This window comes from Doryrhamphus excisus, linkage group LG13 (genome assembly GCF_037039965.1).
Source record: "Doryrhamphus excisus strain RoL-2023G ecotype Guam linkage group LG13, RoL_Dexc_Guam_v1.1, whole genome shotgun sequence".
Taxonomy (NCBI): domain Eukaryota; kingdom Metazoa; phylum Chordata; class Actinopteri; order Syngnathiformes; family Syngnathidae; genus Doryrhamphus; species Doryrhamphus excisus.
In genome coordinates this window covers 8,041,067-8,056,801 of record NC_136369.1, presented here as the reverse complement: position 1 = coordinate 8,056,801, position 15,735 = coordinate 8,041,067, and the positions used below count along the sequence as shown (strand labels likewise).

General features: G+C 40.5%; 1 protein-coding gene across 2 annotated transcripts in view; it reads right to left on the bottom strand.

Moving 5' to 3' along the window:
* Positions 1-2,156: 2,156 nt before the first annotated feature.
* The window catches only part of homer2 (homer scaffold protein 2), a 29,197-nt gene continuing 15,618 nt past the window's right edge, over positions 2,157-15,735 (bottom strand). For both annotated transcript variants that reach the window (XM_058089505.2, XM_058089504.2), the window contains exons 3-9: positions 12,502-12,633; positions 11,329-11,421; positions 10,192-10,334; positions 8,187-8,343; positions 7,246-7,356; positions 4,690-4,770; positions 2,157-3,546 (exon numbers count right to left, since the gene is read on the bottom strand). In XM_058089505.2, coding sequence (XP_057945488.2) covers positions 3,358-3,546; positions 4,690-4,770; positions 7,246-7,356; positions 8,187-8,343; positions 10,192-10,334; positions 11,329-11,421; positions 12,502-12,633 — 906 coding nt within the window. In that variant the 3' untranslated portion in view covers positions 2,157-3,357. The remainder of the gene's footprint in view (positions 3,547-4,689; positions 4,771-7,245; positions 7,357-8,186; positions 8,344-10,191; positions 10,335-11,328; positions 11,422-12,501; positions 12,634-15,735) is intronic.

Genomic DNA, 15,735 nt, shown 5'->3' with positions numbered 1-15,735 from the left:
ACCCTGCTATTTTGCTATTTCTCCCACTTAGAAATCATGGAGGGGTCTGAAATTTTCATCGTAGGTGCATGTCCACTGTGAGAGAGATAAACTAAAAAGAAAAATCCAGAAATCACAATGCATGATTTTTTAACAATTTATTTGTGTGATACAGCTGCTAATAAGTATTTGAACACCTGAGAAAATGAATGTTAATATTTGGTACAGTAGCCTTTGTTTGCTATTACAGAGGTCAAACGTTTCCTGTAGTTTTTCACCAGGTTTGCACACACTGCAGGAGGGATCTTGGCCCACTCCTCCACACAGATCTTCTCTAGATCAGTCAGGTTTCTGGGCTGTCGCTGAGAAACACGGAGTTTGAGCTCCCTCCAAAGATTTTCGATTGGGTTCAGGTCTGGAGACTGGCTGGGCCATGCTAGAACCTTGATATGCTTCTTACGGAGCCACTCCTTGGTTTTCCTGGCTGTGTGCTTCGGGTCGTTGTCGTGTTGGAAGACCCAGCCACGACCCATCTTCAATGCTCTGACAGAGGGAAGGAGGTTGTTCCCCAAAATCTCACAATACACGGCCCCAGTCATCCTCTCTTTAATGCAGTGCACTCGTCCTGTCCCATGTGCAGAAAAACACCCCCAAAGCATGATGCTACCACCCCCATGCTTCACAGTAGGGATGGTGTTCTTCGGATTGTACTCTTCATTCTTCTTCCTCCAAACACGCTTATTGGAATTATGACCAAAAAGTTCTATTTTGGTCTCATCTGACCATAAAACTTTCTCCCATGACTCCTCTGTATCATCCAAATGGTCATATGCAAACTTAAGACGGGCCTTGACATGTGCTGGTTTAAGCAGGGGAACCTTTCGTGCCATGCATGATTTCACATCATGACGTCTTAGTGTATTACCTACAGTAACCTTGGAAACGGTGGTCCCAGCTCTTTTCAGGTCATTGACCAAGTCCTGTCGTGTAGTTCTGGGCTGATTCCTCACCTTTCTTAGAATCATTGAGACCCCACGAGGTGATATCTTGCATGGGGCTCCACTCCGATTGAGATTGACCGTCATGTTTAGCTTCTTCCATTTTCTAATGATAGCTCCAACAGTGGACCTTTTTTCACCAAGCTGCTTGGTAATTGCTCCGTAGCCCTTTCCAGCCTTGTGGAGGTGTACAATTTTGTCTCTGGTGTCTTTGGACAGCTCTTTGGTCTTCGCCATGTTACAAGTTAAAGTCTTACTGATTGTATGGGGTGGACAGGTGTCTTTATGCAGCTAACGACCTCAAACAGGTGCATCTGATTCAGGATGATACATGGAGTGCAGGTGGACTTCTAATGGGCAGACTAACAGGTCTTTCAGGGTCAGAATTCTAGATGATACACAGGTGTTCAAATACTTATTTGCAGCTGTATCACACAAATAAATTGTTAAAAAATCATGCATTGTGATTTCTGGATTTTTCTTTTTAGTTTATCTCTCTCACAGTGGACATGCACCTACGATGAAAATTTCAGACCCCTCCATGATTTCTAAGTGGGAGAAATAGCAAAATAGCAGGGTGTTCAAATACTTATTTTCTTCACTGTAAGTTGAGGAATAACTTCTAATGTTGACCTGCTGGGGGTGCTGTCATCGCCAAGGACTCTTTAGTTGAAGATGATGTGATAGTTTTGAAAAGGTCCACCCAAGAGGGGGAAAAGGAGGATCTGAGAACTGATTTGTAGACACATTTCATATTTAAAACAGCAGAACATATTTCTCAATCACTCATATATATTTTTTTTAAATAGGAAAAAAAAGAGTGAGTGGGATTAAGTTGCCACGGCAACCTGTCCTCTGATCCTCTATACTGCAGTTGTTTCCTCACTGGGGTTTTTTCCATGGTGGGAAGAAGCTGCTTTGTGTCTGCTATGAGGAAAAAATGACAGTAAATCCTCATTCTCATTTGTCATGTGTGTGTTATGTGTTAGGATTACAGTTCAATTTAGTCTGATGTGAATCAAAATGACAGCAAAGAGCATGCACGTCTCTGTAGATTGAGCCTTCGTTCTCAACATCTTGCATCTTATTTGTTTTTTTTTTTTTGAACGGATGCGTATCAGTTTTGCGTTTCATCAACGAGGTGAAGGTCAGAAGAAACACACAGTGATGTAATTAAAGTAAAGGTTAGCAATCAGTTGTATTGCACAACAAAAAGAGAAGTCACATGTTTACAAGAGTTGTTGGCTCATCAACAAAAAGTAGTTTTTGTTATTATGTAGGTGTATTTGGTTTAAACATGGACACAGCAATTCCAATTTTTACAACAGTGGTGGAGGTACATTAGAATATTGGTTCATATGGCAGCAAGTAAATATTTAAAAATAGAATATTGTTGTACAAAGTCCTCTGGTAAAACTTCACAAGCCAGAAAGTTTGCTATATTTCATATTATTATTATTATTATTATTATTGTACATCTGTGGAGGCATGGAGACTTACTGCTAAGGAGAGGCACCCAAATAAATTATATACCACAAAAGCCACAAGTCCATCGGTAGTAGTGTTCACATTATTCCCCTATGTAGAAGCACCAGGTCCACTCACCCCAAAAAAAAAAAAAAAATCACCACCCCGACCAGAAGAAAAACTTTCATGTAAGGAAGCACATGAACAAAAACAGACACACAGTCACAGACAGTCCTAGAAAGTGTCTAAAATTGGCTTCTGTTGGTTTTAGGAGGATGTGGATTGTAAAGAAAAGCTATTGAGACCTGACTTTTCTATGTAAATAAATGCTATCTAAAGAAGTACTGAGGGGGCCAGTCGGTCTGATTACCCATGACCTTTCTTTACCTCCATTCATTAAGAAAAATAGTGATGGCATCATTTGGAGCCCCCCCCCCCTTTCTCGGAGGCACTTAGTGTCATCACGGCTATTATTCATCAACACATAAAGGGTCTGGAGACACACCTGAGATAGACAGGAGGGCAACAGCGAGGACAACTTGTAAGAGTTCAGCTCTTGGGGTGTGTGGGGGGGTTGGGGGAGGGGGGTGTAGGGATTAACACCATATAATTATGTTGAGTGACACTCAACTGCATTCCCTTTGTTAACTGATGCTTGTAGCCCTTGGAGTCCCCTCTTGGGAAGCCACAAACACGGAGAAGTGGAGAAGAACGACCCACCACCACCAGCTTGTGAGGCGTTTTTCTCAAAGTGAGACTCTTCATTGACAACAAGTGAGATCCTTCTCCGAGTAACGCCCATAGTCTGAGTGGATATCACTATTGGGTGGGTGCCACATGCTGTAGTATTTTTTGGGGTTTTTTTGTGCCCTGAAGACGTACCCGACCTTTGAACCGCTAGCCGCCTCTTGGCTCAGTTATCGATGCCAAGCCGGGACAGACCCTGTCGGAACTCGTGTAGCTCATCAATCTTGCCGTCCAGGATGTCCATGAACTTCTTCAGTTCGCCTTTCATGTTGCTCTGCTTCTGTCGACTGTCATCCACGTCCATGTGAAGAACATCGACCCTCCCTTCCAGCTCTTTGTTCTTTGTTTCTGTAACCTGAACAATAATGGAGGACATCACTATTACATAATTACATTATTGGGATGAACGCTAAATATATGTAGGGCAGCCTCTTCTCCCCTTTTCCTTGGGTACCCCCCTTTCTTTCCACACTCTAATGTGTGTCCTGTGATTGACTGCTGCTCAGTACAGGGTCCCGTCCTCCCATTTCACACATGGACATTTCTAAATGATTGTTCCGTCAACTGAAATTTAATCCCATCCCATCTAGAAATAAATAAATCCACATTATCAGGCAGATGGTAGGTAAAATAAAGAAATAAAATGATGCTTTCATGCAGCGTTTGGCAGCGTTTGACACTTTATGTTGGGATGGTTGGAGGGGGGGGTGAAGCGGCTCGTTCAGACTGTCAGGCGACACATTAATGCCAAAGATACCAACTAAAGGGAGGAGTTTAAAATAGGAGTGCTAAATGGGTGTTGCATCCACATGACTGTGAGAGCTCCAGCTGACTCCTGAAACTCCATCTCCATTTGTGGGTGTCATATTTAAGTAGAGGAGACACATGAATGCAAACATGGGCTTTTTTTAAAGCAGACGCAGAATAAAACATATCATATAAATGGAGACAAGTTCAGTTTTTGTTTCAGGCCTCAATGCGAGACTAAAGTATCAGAGAAAAATGCCGTTGTTATTCTAGCATCCATCCAAGTGGAGGAGAAAGTTCAATAACCTTTTGTTGGTGTTCAACCACTGGGCTGTTACACAAACAAAGCAGGCAGTTGAGGAACTGGAGGCATGTGATTGTTTCTTTAGTACTGGTCCCCGCCCAGCATGAGTGGAGGTGATAAAATCATACGTTGACTTGGAGCATGGCCACAGCCGCTGTGATGTCACACCTGGCCTCTCACTGCCAGACAGGTGATGCTTTCTTACAAAAATGATTGGACTTAATAAAAAAAAAAACATTTACTTCTATGACGGTGGTAACCCGCACGCTATTGTGCTGGGGATGGTGTTTTATTAATAGACAGTGTGTGACGGTGTTAGTGAGACACTTGATAGGAATGTTGCAGGCTAATGGATGGATGGATAGAAACGTTCCTGTTCTGTCTGCACATGTGTGTGTGTGTGTGTGTGTGTGTCTTTACACTCCGTGATAGGGTTGTTAAAAGTACCTGCAGTTTGGAGGTGATGCTCTCACACTCGGCCATGAGTTGAGGGATTATCTCCGCTTGCTTCCTCAGGTTCTCCAGCTCCTGGGTCAGACAAAAAGACGAATTTAGCATAAAAACATAAAAAAAACTGCAGTAAAAAAAATCCTATACACAGGGTATATATATATGAAGGTATACAGTGGTGTGAAAAATGTCTCAGATCATCCATTCATTCATGCGGGGGGGGGGCTGGAGTCTATCCCAGCTGTCTTTGGGCGTGAGGCGGGGTACACCCTGGACTGGTGGCCAGCCAATCACAGGGCAGGGCACATATAGACAAACAACCATTCACACTCACATTCATACCTATGGACAATTTGGAGTCACCAATTAACCTAGCATGTTTTTGGAATGTGGGAGGAAACCGGAGTACCTGGAGAAAACCCACGCATGCACAGAGAGAACATGCAAACTCCACACAGAGATGGCTGAGGGTGGAATTGAACCCTGTCTCCTAGCTGTGAGGTCTGTGTGCTAACCACTATACCGCCGTGCCACCCTGTCTCAGATCAAATAAATGTAAATATTAGTCGATGACAATACAACTGAACACAAATGCAGTTTTCAATGAAAGTTAGTGGGGGAGAAAAACAAACAGACAATCAAAATTACTCTAAGAGCTTAGCAACAACTTATCCAAGAGGTCACAAAAGACCCCACAACAACTGCCGGCCTCACTGGCCTCAATTAAGGTCAGTGTTCATGAAAGACACCGGGCAAAAAACGGCCTACATAGCAGAGTTCCAAGACCAAAACCACTGCTGCAGAAAAAGAAACACTAAGGCTGGTGTCAAGTTTGCCACAGAAAATCTCGATGATCTCCGAGTTATTTGTGACTTTTGTTCATCAAGTCTTTGGTGCTTTCCCCAGAACAAAAAACAATTAAAATCTTTCAAAACCTTATGTCATTGACATACAGGTTGAACAGTTTTGGTCCCAGTATTGACCCCTGCGGTACTCCACACCTAATATTTGAACTGCAGACTGCAGATTTAGCTAGGTAGCTTTTTTTTTACCCAATTCAAAAACAAACCCTCTGATTCCGTACCTTAGTAATTAGGATGTTGTGATTAATTGTATCAAAGGCTTTTGTCAGATCCATAAATACTGCAGCTGCACACTCTTTCCTCTAATTTCCATCAGCGCCATGGAGGTTGAAATGTTAGCTCTATATCCGTATTGGCAAATCTGTCAAAACTGTTATTGAATAGCTTCTCGATTATTTTAGAAATTTGTGTTAATGAGGAAAGTGGTCGGTCGTTTGTCTCAGTTTTTGAAAACTGGAACCACTTTAGCCGTTTGATTTGAGAACAGATGAAAACAATAAGTTACTGATGTACGTCAATCTCCTTAATAACCATTTTTATGGTTTCCATTTGGATTCCATTACAATCAATTGATGGTGCTGCTTTATAATGCTGCTTATAATTTCCTCCACTGTCCAGTATTTTGGAATCTCTTCTGTGATAAAAACGTGAAAAAAATAATGAATCAGGAAGACGGCAAACACTTTCACACCACTGTATATTATACATATGTACACTGGAACCATAAACATAAACCACAAGTCTACATCTATAGCTCCGACTGTCGAGAGACCGTTCCCATTTCTACTTCTTGCTTTCTTCTGCAGCTTCATGGCTCATCAGGATGCGTCTGCCACCACCGCAAGAAGGGTTTCGTAATCCATAGCCATGTTGTTAATCGGAGGTGGTGTGTGTATGTTTCTAGATGGGGTGAGTCACTCAGCAGATGAGCCTCTGTGGGCTGTCTGCTACCTCAAGTCGGCTGCAAGCACTGAAATTTCCTTTGCAGGCTTCTGGGTCAGTGTTGACCGAGTATGAGTGATGACTTGTTCGTATGGTCAAGGATTGCAATATTTTTTTCATTGCAATATTTGAAATGAGCTTCTAGAATATGAGATGATCCTCAATTACCCACTCAGGAATAGCAAAACATTCTGTATTCTAAAGACAGGAGTGAGTAAGTGAACAAGCTAGCAGTGACGGCAGCCGGTACCCTTGAGTCCAAAGTTTTGAACAAACGACTTACTCATGACTCACATCTCTGGAGCCCATGAAAACAAGACGAGGTTGGTAAAATAAAACGTGAAAATGCATGCAAAACTCAAAAGATTGCTGGAGGTTGATATTAATGACTTGTGTTCAGACGGAGAAGCACATTAAGGGAGCAATGAGCAAAGGTCAAAAGACCGTGTGGCCTCACAGGACTCTCTCATTAGCTAGAACTTCACCATTAGAGGCTGGGATAGTCAGGATCATAGTTGACCGAGTCAAAAGAAGGCAAATATGCTATTTTTTTTGCAAAAATTTAAAATTCCCTGCTGTTATGATTACAGACTAAGTTGTACATTATAAAGAAACATTATTATAAACATTATATAATCATGAGTCAGATAAAATACCACCTCCAAACCAACAATATAATCCCATCCTGAGGGAGAGACAATGTCAGCTCTGTTTTGTCTTGCTAGCAAATGTGATGCAGACGTCTCACCTGCTCTTTGTCTTGCAACTCAGCCTCCAACTTCTGCACGCGTACGGAGAGTTGGGCATTCCTTTGTTTCTCCTGACTGGCCTCATTACACTGAGCTTCAAGTTCTGCAATCTAAAACACGCAAAAGTGGAAGGAGACACAAAAGACAGTTTGATGGTAACCACGCCTTTTGATGACGTATAGGTCGGATATATGCATGAAAAAAAATCAGATACATGTCACGTATGATCACACATGACTTGACCTGCAGTATGAATGTAGCCTTAGTTTGGTAAGTCCCTTTTGTGTTATGTATAATTATTAATATGATTAATGCTGCAGTGCACAATGTTAGGCCCACAGAGACATGCTTGCACAAAGAACGTGAGCCCTATGAAATGTTGGTGACAAACTAGAACAGAGATGGTGAGCCTGCAGTGACCTCGACCCCCCCAGGAACCCCCTAATATCTACTTTCCCATGCCCCCATGCCAGAAGTGTCCTAATACTTTCATTTACTTGTACAGTACTTCACACAAACAGTATTTAAATCATATTATTATGATTGAATCCCAATTCCACCCCTTACCTGTTCCCCTTTATCTTACCCCTACCTATTAAAAAAGGTTAAGGGGCAAAAGTGGGATTGGCCCCCATACAGTATTTATTTTAATTGTTTACAACAATGAAGGCATTGCAGGGAGAACCCATCCATCTATTCATCCTGCATTGCAGGGAGAATCAAGTCTTGTAATTAATTAAAATTAATTAATTCTTAATCAATACATATTTTATATTAAGATAAAAGATAAAATTAAGATAAAATTGCCATATAATGTGTTGAGTATTTTCCATATGTAGGCAGACAAACAATGTTTTGCCTCTTATATTTAGCTGGTAAGGTCAATGAGGGCCTTCAGACATCATCTCATATTCCTTGCAGACATGCCAAACTGTATTACCTTTTCCCTGAGGGTGTCACTCTCCTCCTTGCAGGCACTCAGTTGTTTCTTCCAGCCCTCTACATTAGCCGAGGACTCCTGCAGCGCGTCCACCAGCCTGGCATTATTCTCTCTTAATGTCTGCAGCTCAGTTTCCCACTTCTTGGCGTTGGTGTTGCTGTCAGACAAGAGATGATTCCAGAAGGAGCGTTATAAAAAGGGAGGGAACATTCCAACAGGCTAGTGTTAAAATGCCTGGGGTTTGTGCCCACTGATGTGACGCATAATGCAACATAATCATTCCAATCATGACTAGTTAATTGGCTTAAACACGTATTGCACTGTCGGGGCGTATTCAAATGGGACAGAGATGGGAAAAGTCTCAAAGGTTTATTAAGTTTATTAAATGACAGCCTGCAGTTGGTGGTTCTACCTTATCAACAAGACTGAATAGGTTGGATATACATATTTAGTATGCATTAGTGTTCCCTTCCTTGTGCATGGCTGTGCTGCTCTGAATCACATGTGGCCAGACATGGCAAAAAAAAAAAAAAACATCCTTCTGCAGTCCTTCGCTGCTGTCACACTTCTCCAGTAAGCCTTGTCGGCGCAAGTGAAAGCAATTTGAAAGACTGACGAATGAAAGATGTGTGCGCTTGGATGTTTTCTTCACGCAGATTTTACAAGCATGTAATTATCCGGTACATTCCCTGCAAAATAGAGTACTATGATAAAAGAATAAAGGGTACATTTTAAACCCTCTAATGGGGTTTTCTTTCATTTAAAACCAAATTGTAATCCATCTTTATGGGCATGCACTCACTGGCCATAACATTACCAACACCTGGCAAAAGTGCTAGAAAGGAAAATCCCTTGCCACATTTCACTATTTTTCCCTATGAAAAATATGCATATTGAAGCTACTTTGGCATATTTTGCCTAAATTAAGTATTTAAAGGATAAAAATGGCTAAATTAACTAAAAAGATGGTGTGAATGGTATGTACATTAGCATTCTACTCTCATCACTAGCTGTCTGTAATGTTACTATAATGTTTGGTGAGACACACAAATGCTAGACCTGACTGCCCGAGCAACAGAATTTTATTGCAGGTTTGAATTACTATATCACAACAGGCACAATAATCCCAAATAAAAATCCATAATAAAAAACGTGGGCTACTGTTGCAGCCGAAATGTACGAAACACATTTATTGCAACACACTCAAGCAAGAGTCTTATTTATGTGTTAAATGGATTATTTATTCTTATTATGTCTACTATATTGGGTAATACAATAGTAAAAGGTGACTATAGGGGTGTTCATAGTTCATATCTAGAGGGCTCTAATAATGTTTTTTAACATAGATTAAAATAGATAAGGAACCAATTTCACGGTTGGGTCTGGCACCACCATTAAAGTAATAAATATACTCAGGTTTACACGTGGAGATTTACCATTAAAATATATGCAGTTTTTATAATCTTGTAATTACAGTGCAGTTAACTGTCTTCCATGATACAGTGTTACCCAACAGACTCGGATGTTATATATAAAGTGAGACATATTGCCATAGGGGGTATGATAATTGGCTGGGGCCCCCAGAACCTCAACCCATCTGGATCTAACATGATTTATTTAGTGTTGCTAACTGACTAAAATGAGTCAGTGTTGTTACAGTTGACTGTTCTGGGGTCATTTGAATCCCATCTGGAGCAACATCTGCTGTTTCATGCAATTATAATTTACTGCATTCCATAATAGGATTAATAAAGTCAAATGGCCGAGTGGAGCAGGTGATTTAGGAGATGTGATAATCCCAACAGCGATAGAGAGACACTTTTAAGTGACGTTCAAACATAATATATAACTGCAGGCTATGTCATGACTAATGCTAAGTCCCTTGTGGGTTGTCCGCTATGTGGTGAAAAAAAGTTTGTGAATAGATAAAAAAAAATTTCACATGTACGGTAGAAAGTTAGACAGTCCATCAGCTTTGCCATCAATAGAAAAATGAAACTCATACCTCTGTTCTACTGCACTCTTGAGGAGTTCATTTTCATTCTTCAAGAGGGCAGACACCTCTGGACCGACATGAAAGATCTTTTCATCATCAGTTCCATTAATGCTAGAAGCTTGGTTGGTTGATGGTGTTTCACGTCCAGACTCCTAGTGGAGAGGATAAGGGGGCATTTACGTTTTAGGTCCATTTATGTGAATGGACAGAGCTTACCTCAACCTTTGTCAAGTTCAATGGCCCTCTCAATGGCCCCTGCACTGACTGTGATATTGGACACTTGACTTTCTTTTGGCAAACAATCCTGACAAGTCAGCTATGACATGTCCAATACATGTGTTACTAATGTTACCAATATGTGTATATTTTGCTAGTATTCACATGGGCCTCACAACCAAGTCAGAACCCTCCAGCCCACCTCCATCTATTTAGTCAGTTGGGGGCCCAAGGCAAAACCAGACTTTTTCATTTTTACAAACTGTGTGTGTATTTTTTTTTTAAATCTGTTAGTTATCTGTCATCTTAAATTGCTAGTTATATAGCTATGTTTATATAGCCCCCCCCAAAATGATTTTAAAGGGGACCTACTATGCTCATTTTCAGCCCTATGTATTGAGTTGTGGACTCTCATAGAGCAGCTACACACAATAACCAGCACAGAAATGGTTCTCATTCTTCCAGAATCTGCACCTATTCAGATGTATTTCTTTGGATTTGTGTTTCCTGCCAAAACGGTCCGTTTTAATTTATTACACCCACGACCCACCTCTGGGCATGCCCACTCCGCTGTGGGCGGTCCTAAGGAAGTTCTCTTTGTGACATCACAAAGGAACGGTTTAACCACGCCTTTTCAAACAGAGCGTTCAGAGCCATCCCAAACTTCTTTCAGGGCTCACTTCCAAATGCACAAACCTCATAATCTGAAACTTTAGTTTAACACGAGAATACAACATTGTAACTATATTTATAGGTCAGAAAAGTGGAAAACGCATAATAATAGGTCCCCTTTAAATCGAAGGGGGAAAAAACAGTTTTTAAGAGACATGAAAATGTATAATCCTCTTTTAGTACTAATCAACTATAAAAGGAAAACAATAAAAAGGATTGCACAGAATCAGAATTCTTGGATGATGTGTAATAGTTTACCTCAGAGTGATTACTTAGCATCTCCACCTTCTCTTGAGATTTGTCTCTTGCCATCTTGGCCGCCTCTTTGATTTCCTGGAACTTCTCAGCAAACTGAAAGTGACAAGAATAAACTGTAGTAAGCTGCAAGCAGGAATGAAAATGTCATACATTAAGTTTTGGATCACATGTGGCCAATTTATACGTGGATACAGTGTGTAACGTTTAAGCTCCATTTCTATCTCGCAGTGCAGCTCAGTTTTCAAATTATGAGAGGTGCCAAGTGATCTGATCCATGCTGTACCACTTTCTGTCACCTTTCTATTGGACTAACAAATAAAATTATACAGTAACCAAATACAGTCGCCTCTCTTTAATCATCGTTAAATGGTTCCTGACTACAATGAGTGAATTTCCACAAAGTAGGACTCAACATTTCCACAATGTTTTTCTAATGTTTTTTGAGTGTAGAACACCTGTTTATCTAAATACATTTTCTTATTATTAGAGCCCTGTAGACATGAATTAACAACCCTATAGTCACCTTTACACTCATATTATTCTTTGTTTACACCACAACGCGGAAGCTACGGGATCACTGCAGCAACATAAGAGACAGCCGCCGCTCATACAGTAGCACACAGCAAGGTACCGAGCTAACTACTTAGACGCCAAACTTAAGTGTTTCAAATGGAGTGGTTTATTAAGGACAAAGTAAGAAACCAAAAACATTACTGATGCCTAGAGACCAGAATACTACAGTACATATGATTTGTCTTTGAATATTTCCTGACTTATCATACACTTATCATAGTCAACCACAAAACAGCGATCATTTATTCATTCTTGAAAAACTGTGATGGAGCGATGGAGAAATGTAGCAGCACCGTAGCAGCAAAAGAAAATACATTAAAAGTGTTTCATGTACTCCATTGTCATTTGTTGTTTACCTTCTCTTTTGTCCAATTCATGATCATGTTCCATTGCATTACACTGAAATGTTGTCATACTTTTTTACATAGCTGCCATCGCTCTACAGTCCAGAACAGTTTGCCTTTTCAACGCCCACAGTATTGAGCTGAACAGAGTCATCGTGTGGTGGAATTGCAACTATAGCCCACATTCACATGGAGATAAATTAATTCAAATAGTTTGAACATTCCAAAGCAGAGAAAGAAATATGCTTTCACCCACCTTAGAGAGCTGCTGCTCGGAGCTGAAGCCCAAACCAAACACTGTGTTGGCCCTGCTGTCGGCCCACTGACCGAACTTCTGTGATGTCTTGGTGAACATCATGTTGGGTGTGATGGTGCTGTTGATGATAACCTATTAAAAAGGGGGGAAACTGTTATGATTCTGTTGCTAATGACACAATTACACTACAGAGCTCCAGGAGCTGAACTTATTTGCCAACACATAACACTAAGGATGAGGCGGATACTCGTTATAAACATGTATTGTCTTATTCCATGAAGTCATCATAAAGCAGGCGTGCTACTTACAATATAAGTATTGTGTTAATTTTCAGATGACAATAAACAGACAGTGGTAACAGCAACCTGCATTGCATGGCCACAACATTAGGTACACCTGCACAGTGGCTTAAGAGTGGCATAAAAAATTCTGCATGTATGGCTATCTTACTACATTATATACATAAGCGGGCTAAAATATTACACCCCTCTAAAATACATTGCAGTATGTATGTTGCAATCTTAAACTTATTTCATAATATACACGGTGCATATCACAAGACAGCGGGCACGATCATGCATCAGTCACTGAAGGTTGGTTTGGCTGGTTGGAAAACTTTGCTTGTAGTACTGAACGTAGTGCTTTAGAGAAATACACAGTACACAAAAAGGCCCTTCCAGATCTGTATCAGAATCCAATACAAAAAAATGACTGCTGTGACTAAGGATTTAAGATGTAATTTACAAAGGGTACGTGTAATCTGATTTTAAAACTAAAGATGATATTTTCTGAAAGGACATAACTTGAACTACACTTCAATCTCAAGCAGCTGACTACATTTTGAAGATGTTGGTATCTTTATTTAAAGACGGCCATAAGATAAAATTAAAGTTTATAATGTTCATAGTGAAAACTTGGGTTGTAGCCATACTATACGTTTCATTCCTGACAGACTGTGTTTTATGGTTCTTATAGGAAGACCCAAGAATAGAAGTGAAATGAGCCAACATAACTCTTACTTTCTGTTAAGATGTGGAACATGCATATAATTATGACACAAAATGTACTCTACTATAACTATACATCCGTAAGAGGATCTGTATCATTGTAAATGTTATAATAATTTTTTTACATTATTTTGAACAAGAAACAGGGCAGTATTTTGGAGACCTGTTGCAGACCAGGATAAGCAAATGTGATGTTATTGTTAGTGAGAGGCTGGTCCTCTTTCTGAGCACTGCATCTGCATACACATACACACACACACACACACACACACACACACACACACACACACACTTTCAATCTGGACATTTAGTATGAAGAACATGTTGAATTCCGATGTGCCAAGGTGCCCTTGAGATTGGCAACGCAACTTAAACTGCTGACAGGCATCATACTGTACACAAGCATGTCACAAAGATCTCTCCCAAGCTGCAGGTGAGAGAATTAGGTTGCAACACATAAAAAAATAGTCGAGAAGACAGTAAGATCTAATTCCACAAAGGAATTTCAAACATCTAACCATAATCATCAACTATTATTCCCCTCACTTTCATGAATAAGGCCAATGTGAGCTTCTCCTTTCCGTGTGATGCATCTACGTATCTCAGTTCAGGCAAGCAAGCTCGTTGGCAAATGGGAGAGTATGACAGAGGGAGCAGGAATGGAGTGACATGAGCAGCTGTGGGGGTGGGCAGCCAGGCCTCATCTCAAGTGCAACAGGAAGTGCGAATTAAAGCTCTGGTGGCCAGTAACCTGACTGTCAGTTTGCTAGAGTGAGGTGATTTGTTACTTTTTTTGCACAGAACTAGCAGTGTCATATTAAGTCGTACTATACAGGACAGAAACCGATAGATTTTGTCCTGGCTAAGAAGGGAATGCTGACTGAATGGAAACTGTATGGCAATAAAACTGACACTAATGATAAAATTCTGAACAAAAATCAGGTAGGTGTGAGATTATGGATGACATCATACAATGTATTAGTTGTATGCCTTCAAATAAAACTGTACTTTTTTGGAATTTTTCCACAATCTTTATATGACACATGAACACACCTCTCTCCTGTGCATTCTAAAAGATATAAAAACAGGTTAATTACGGCACATAATGGGACATATCTATGCCTCCTACAAAGACTGCTATTAAAACACCAACAAGGTTTTATATACATATATGCTGTGTCCATGTACTAAACAGGTACATTCTTGATACTACTTATCTTGATGTATTTTTGTCATTTTAACTCATTCAATCTCAGCCATTTTTCAAAAGGCAATTTCAGACAATTTGGACTGAGGAGCCAAATGAGGTGGCTTGATGCCTCCTGAACATTCATGTGTTCAGGGAACGTAAAACCGGTAGAAGGCCTCGGGTAGGACCCAGGACAAGTTACTGTCTCCCAACTGGCCTGGGAACGCCTCAGGATCCGCTGGGAGGAGCTGGACCAAGTGACCGGGGAAAGGGAAGTCTGGGCCTCACTGCTTGAGCTGCTGACCCCGCAACATGACCTCAGACAAGCGGTAGAAGATGGATGGATGGAAATGAGGAGCGTTGTTGCAGGTTGGAGGTTTTTTTTCCAAAAGGCGCAAAAAGTATTTCCCTTTACATGCATTCTTTGCTTATTAGCTATTTAGAACACACAGAAGATAAGACATATGTATGCATGTGTCACATAAGGATTGTGGATGATGCGCAAAATCCCCCAAAAAGTACAGTTTTCCTTTAAAAAGTTGATGCATTCCAACAAGCCACATTTTACAGACTCAAAACCTGGATGGATAAATAATACTTTTTTTTTCACTACATTGGCCCTGGAAGGTGTCATTCTTGGAATAAATTAGGGAGTAGGGACAGAAAAGAAACTATTTACTGTGTGGTGTTTTTGTTTGGGCAAATAGGTTGCCTGGTGCTCACAGTGAACAAATATCAGCTGACAGTTTGATATTAGTGTACAATCTAGAGATTATATTTCACAGTTACTGGACATAACTCAACATTTGTCATTGTATGTTAGAGAATAAAGAAACCCATTTGCAGGAAGGCACTTATATTTATAATGGTACATATGACTCATATATCTTGCCTAGAGCTGCTGCGTGTGGAACTGTCATTAGACATGAAGCTGTGTTACTCAATGTTAGGGAGATGACAAAGAGGAAGAACAAGAGTGGGAGAGTGCAGAGAGGAGTTCTGGCCTTGGGGGAGTACTGAACAAAACATACAAAAATA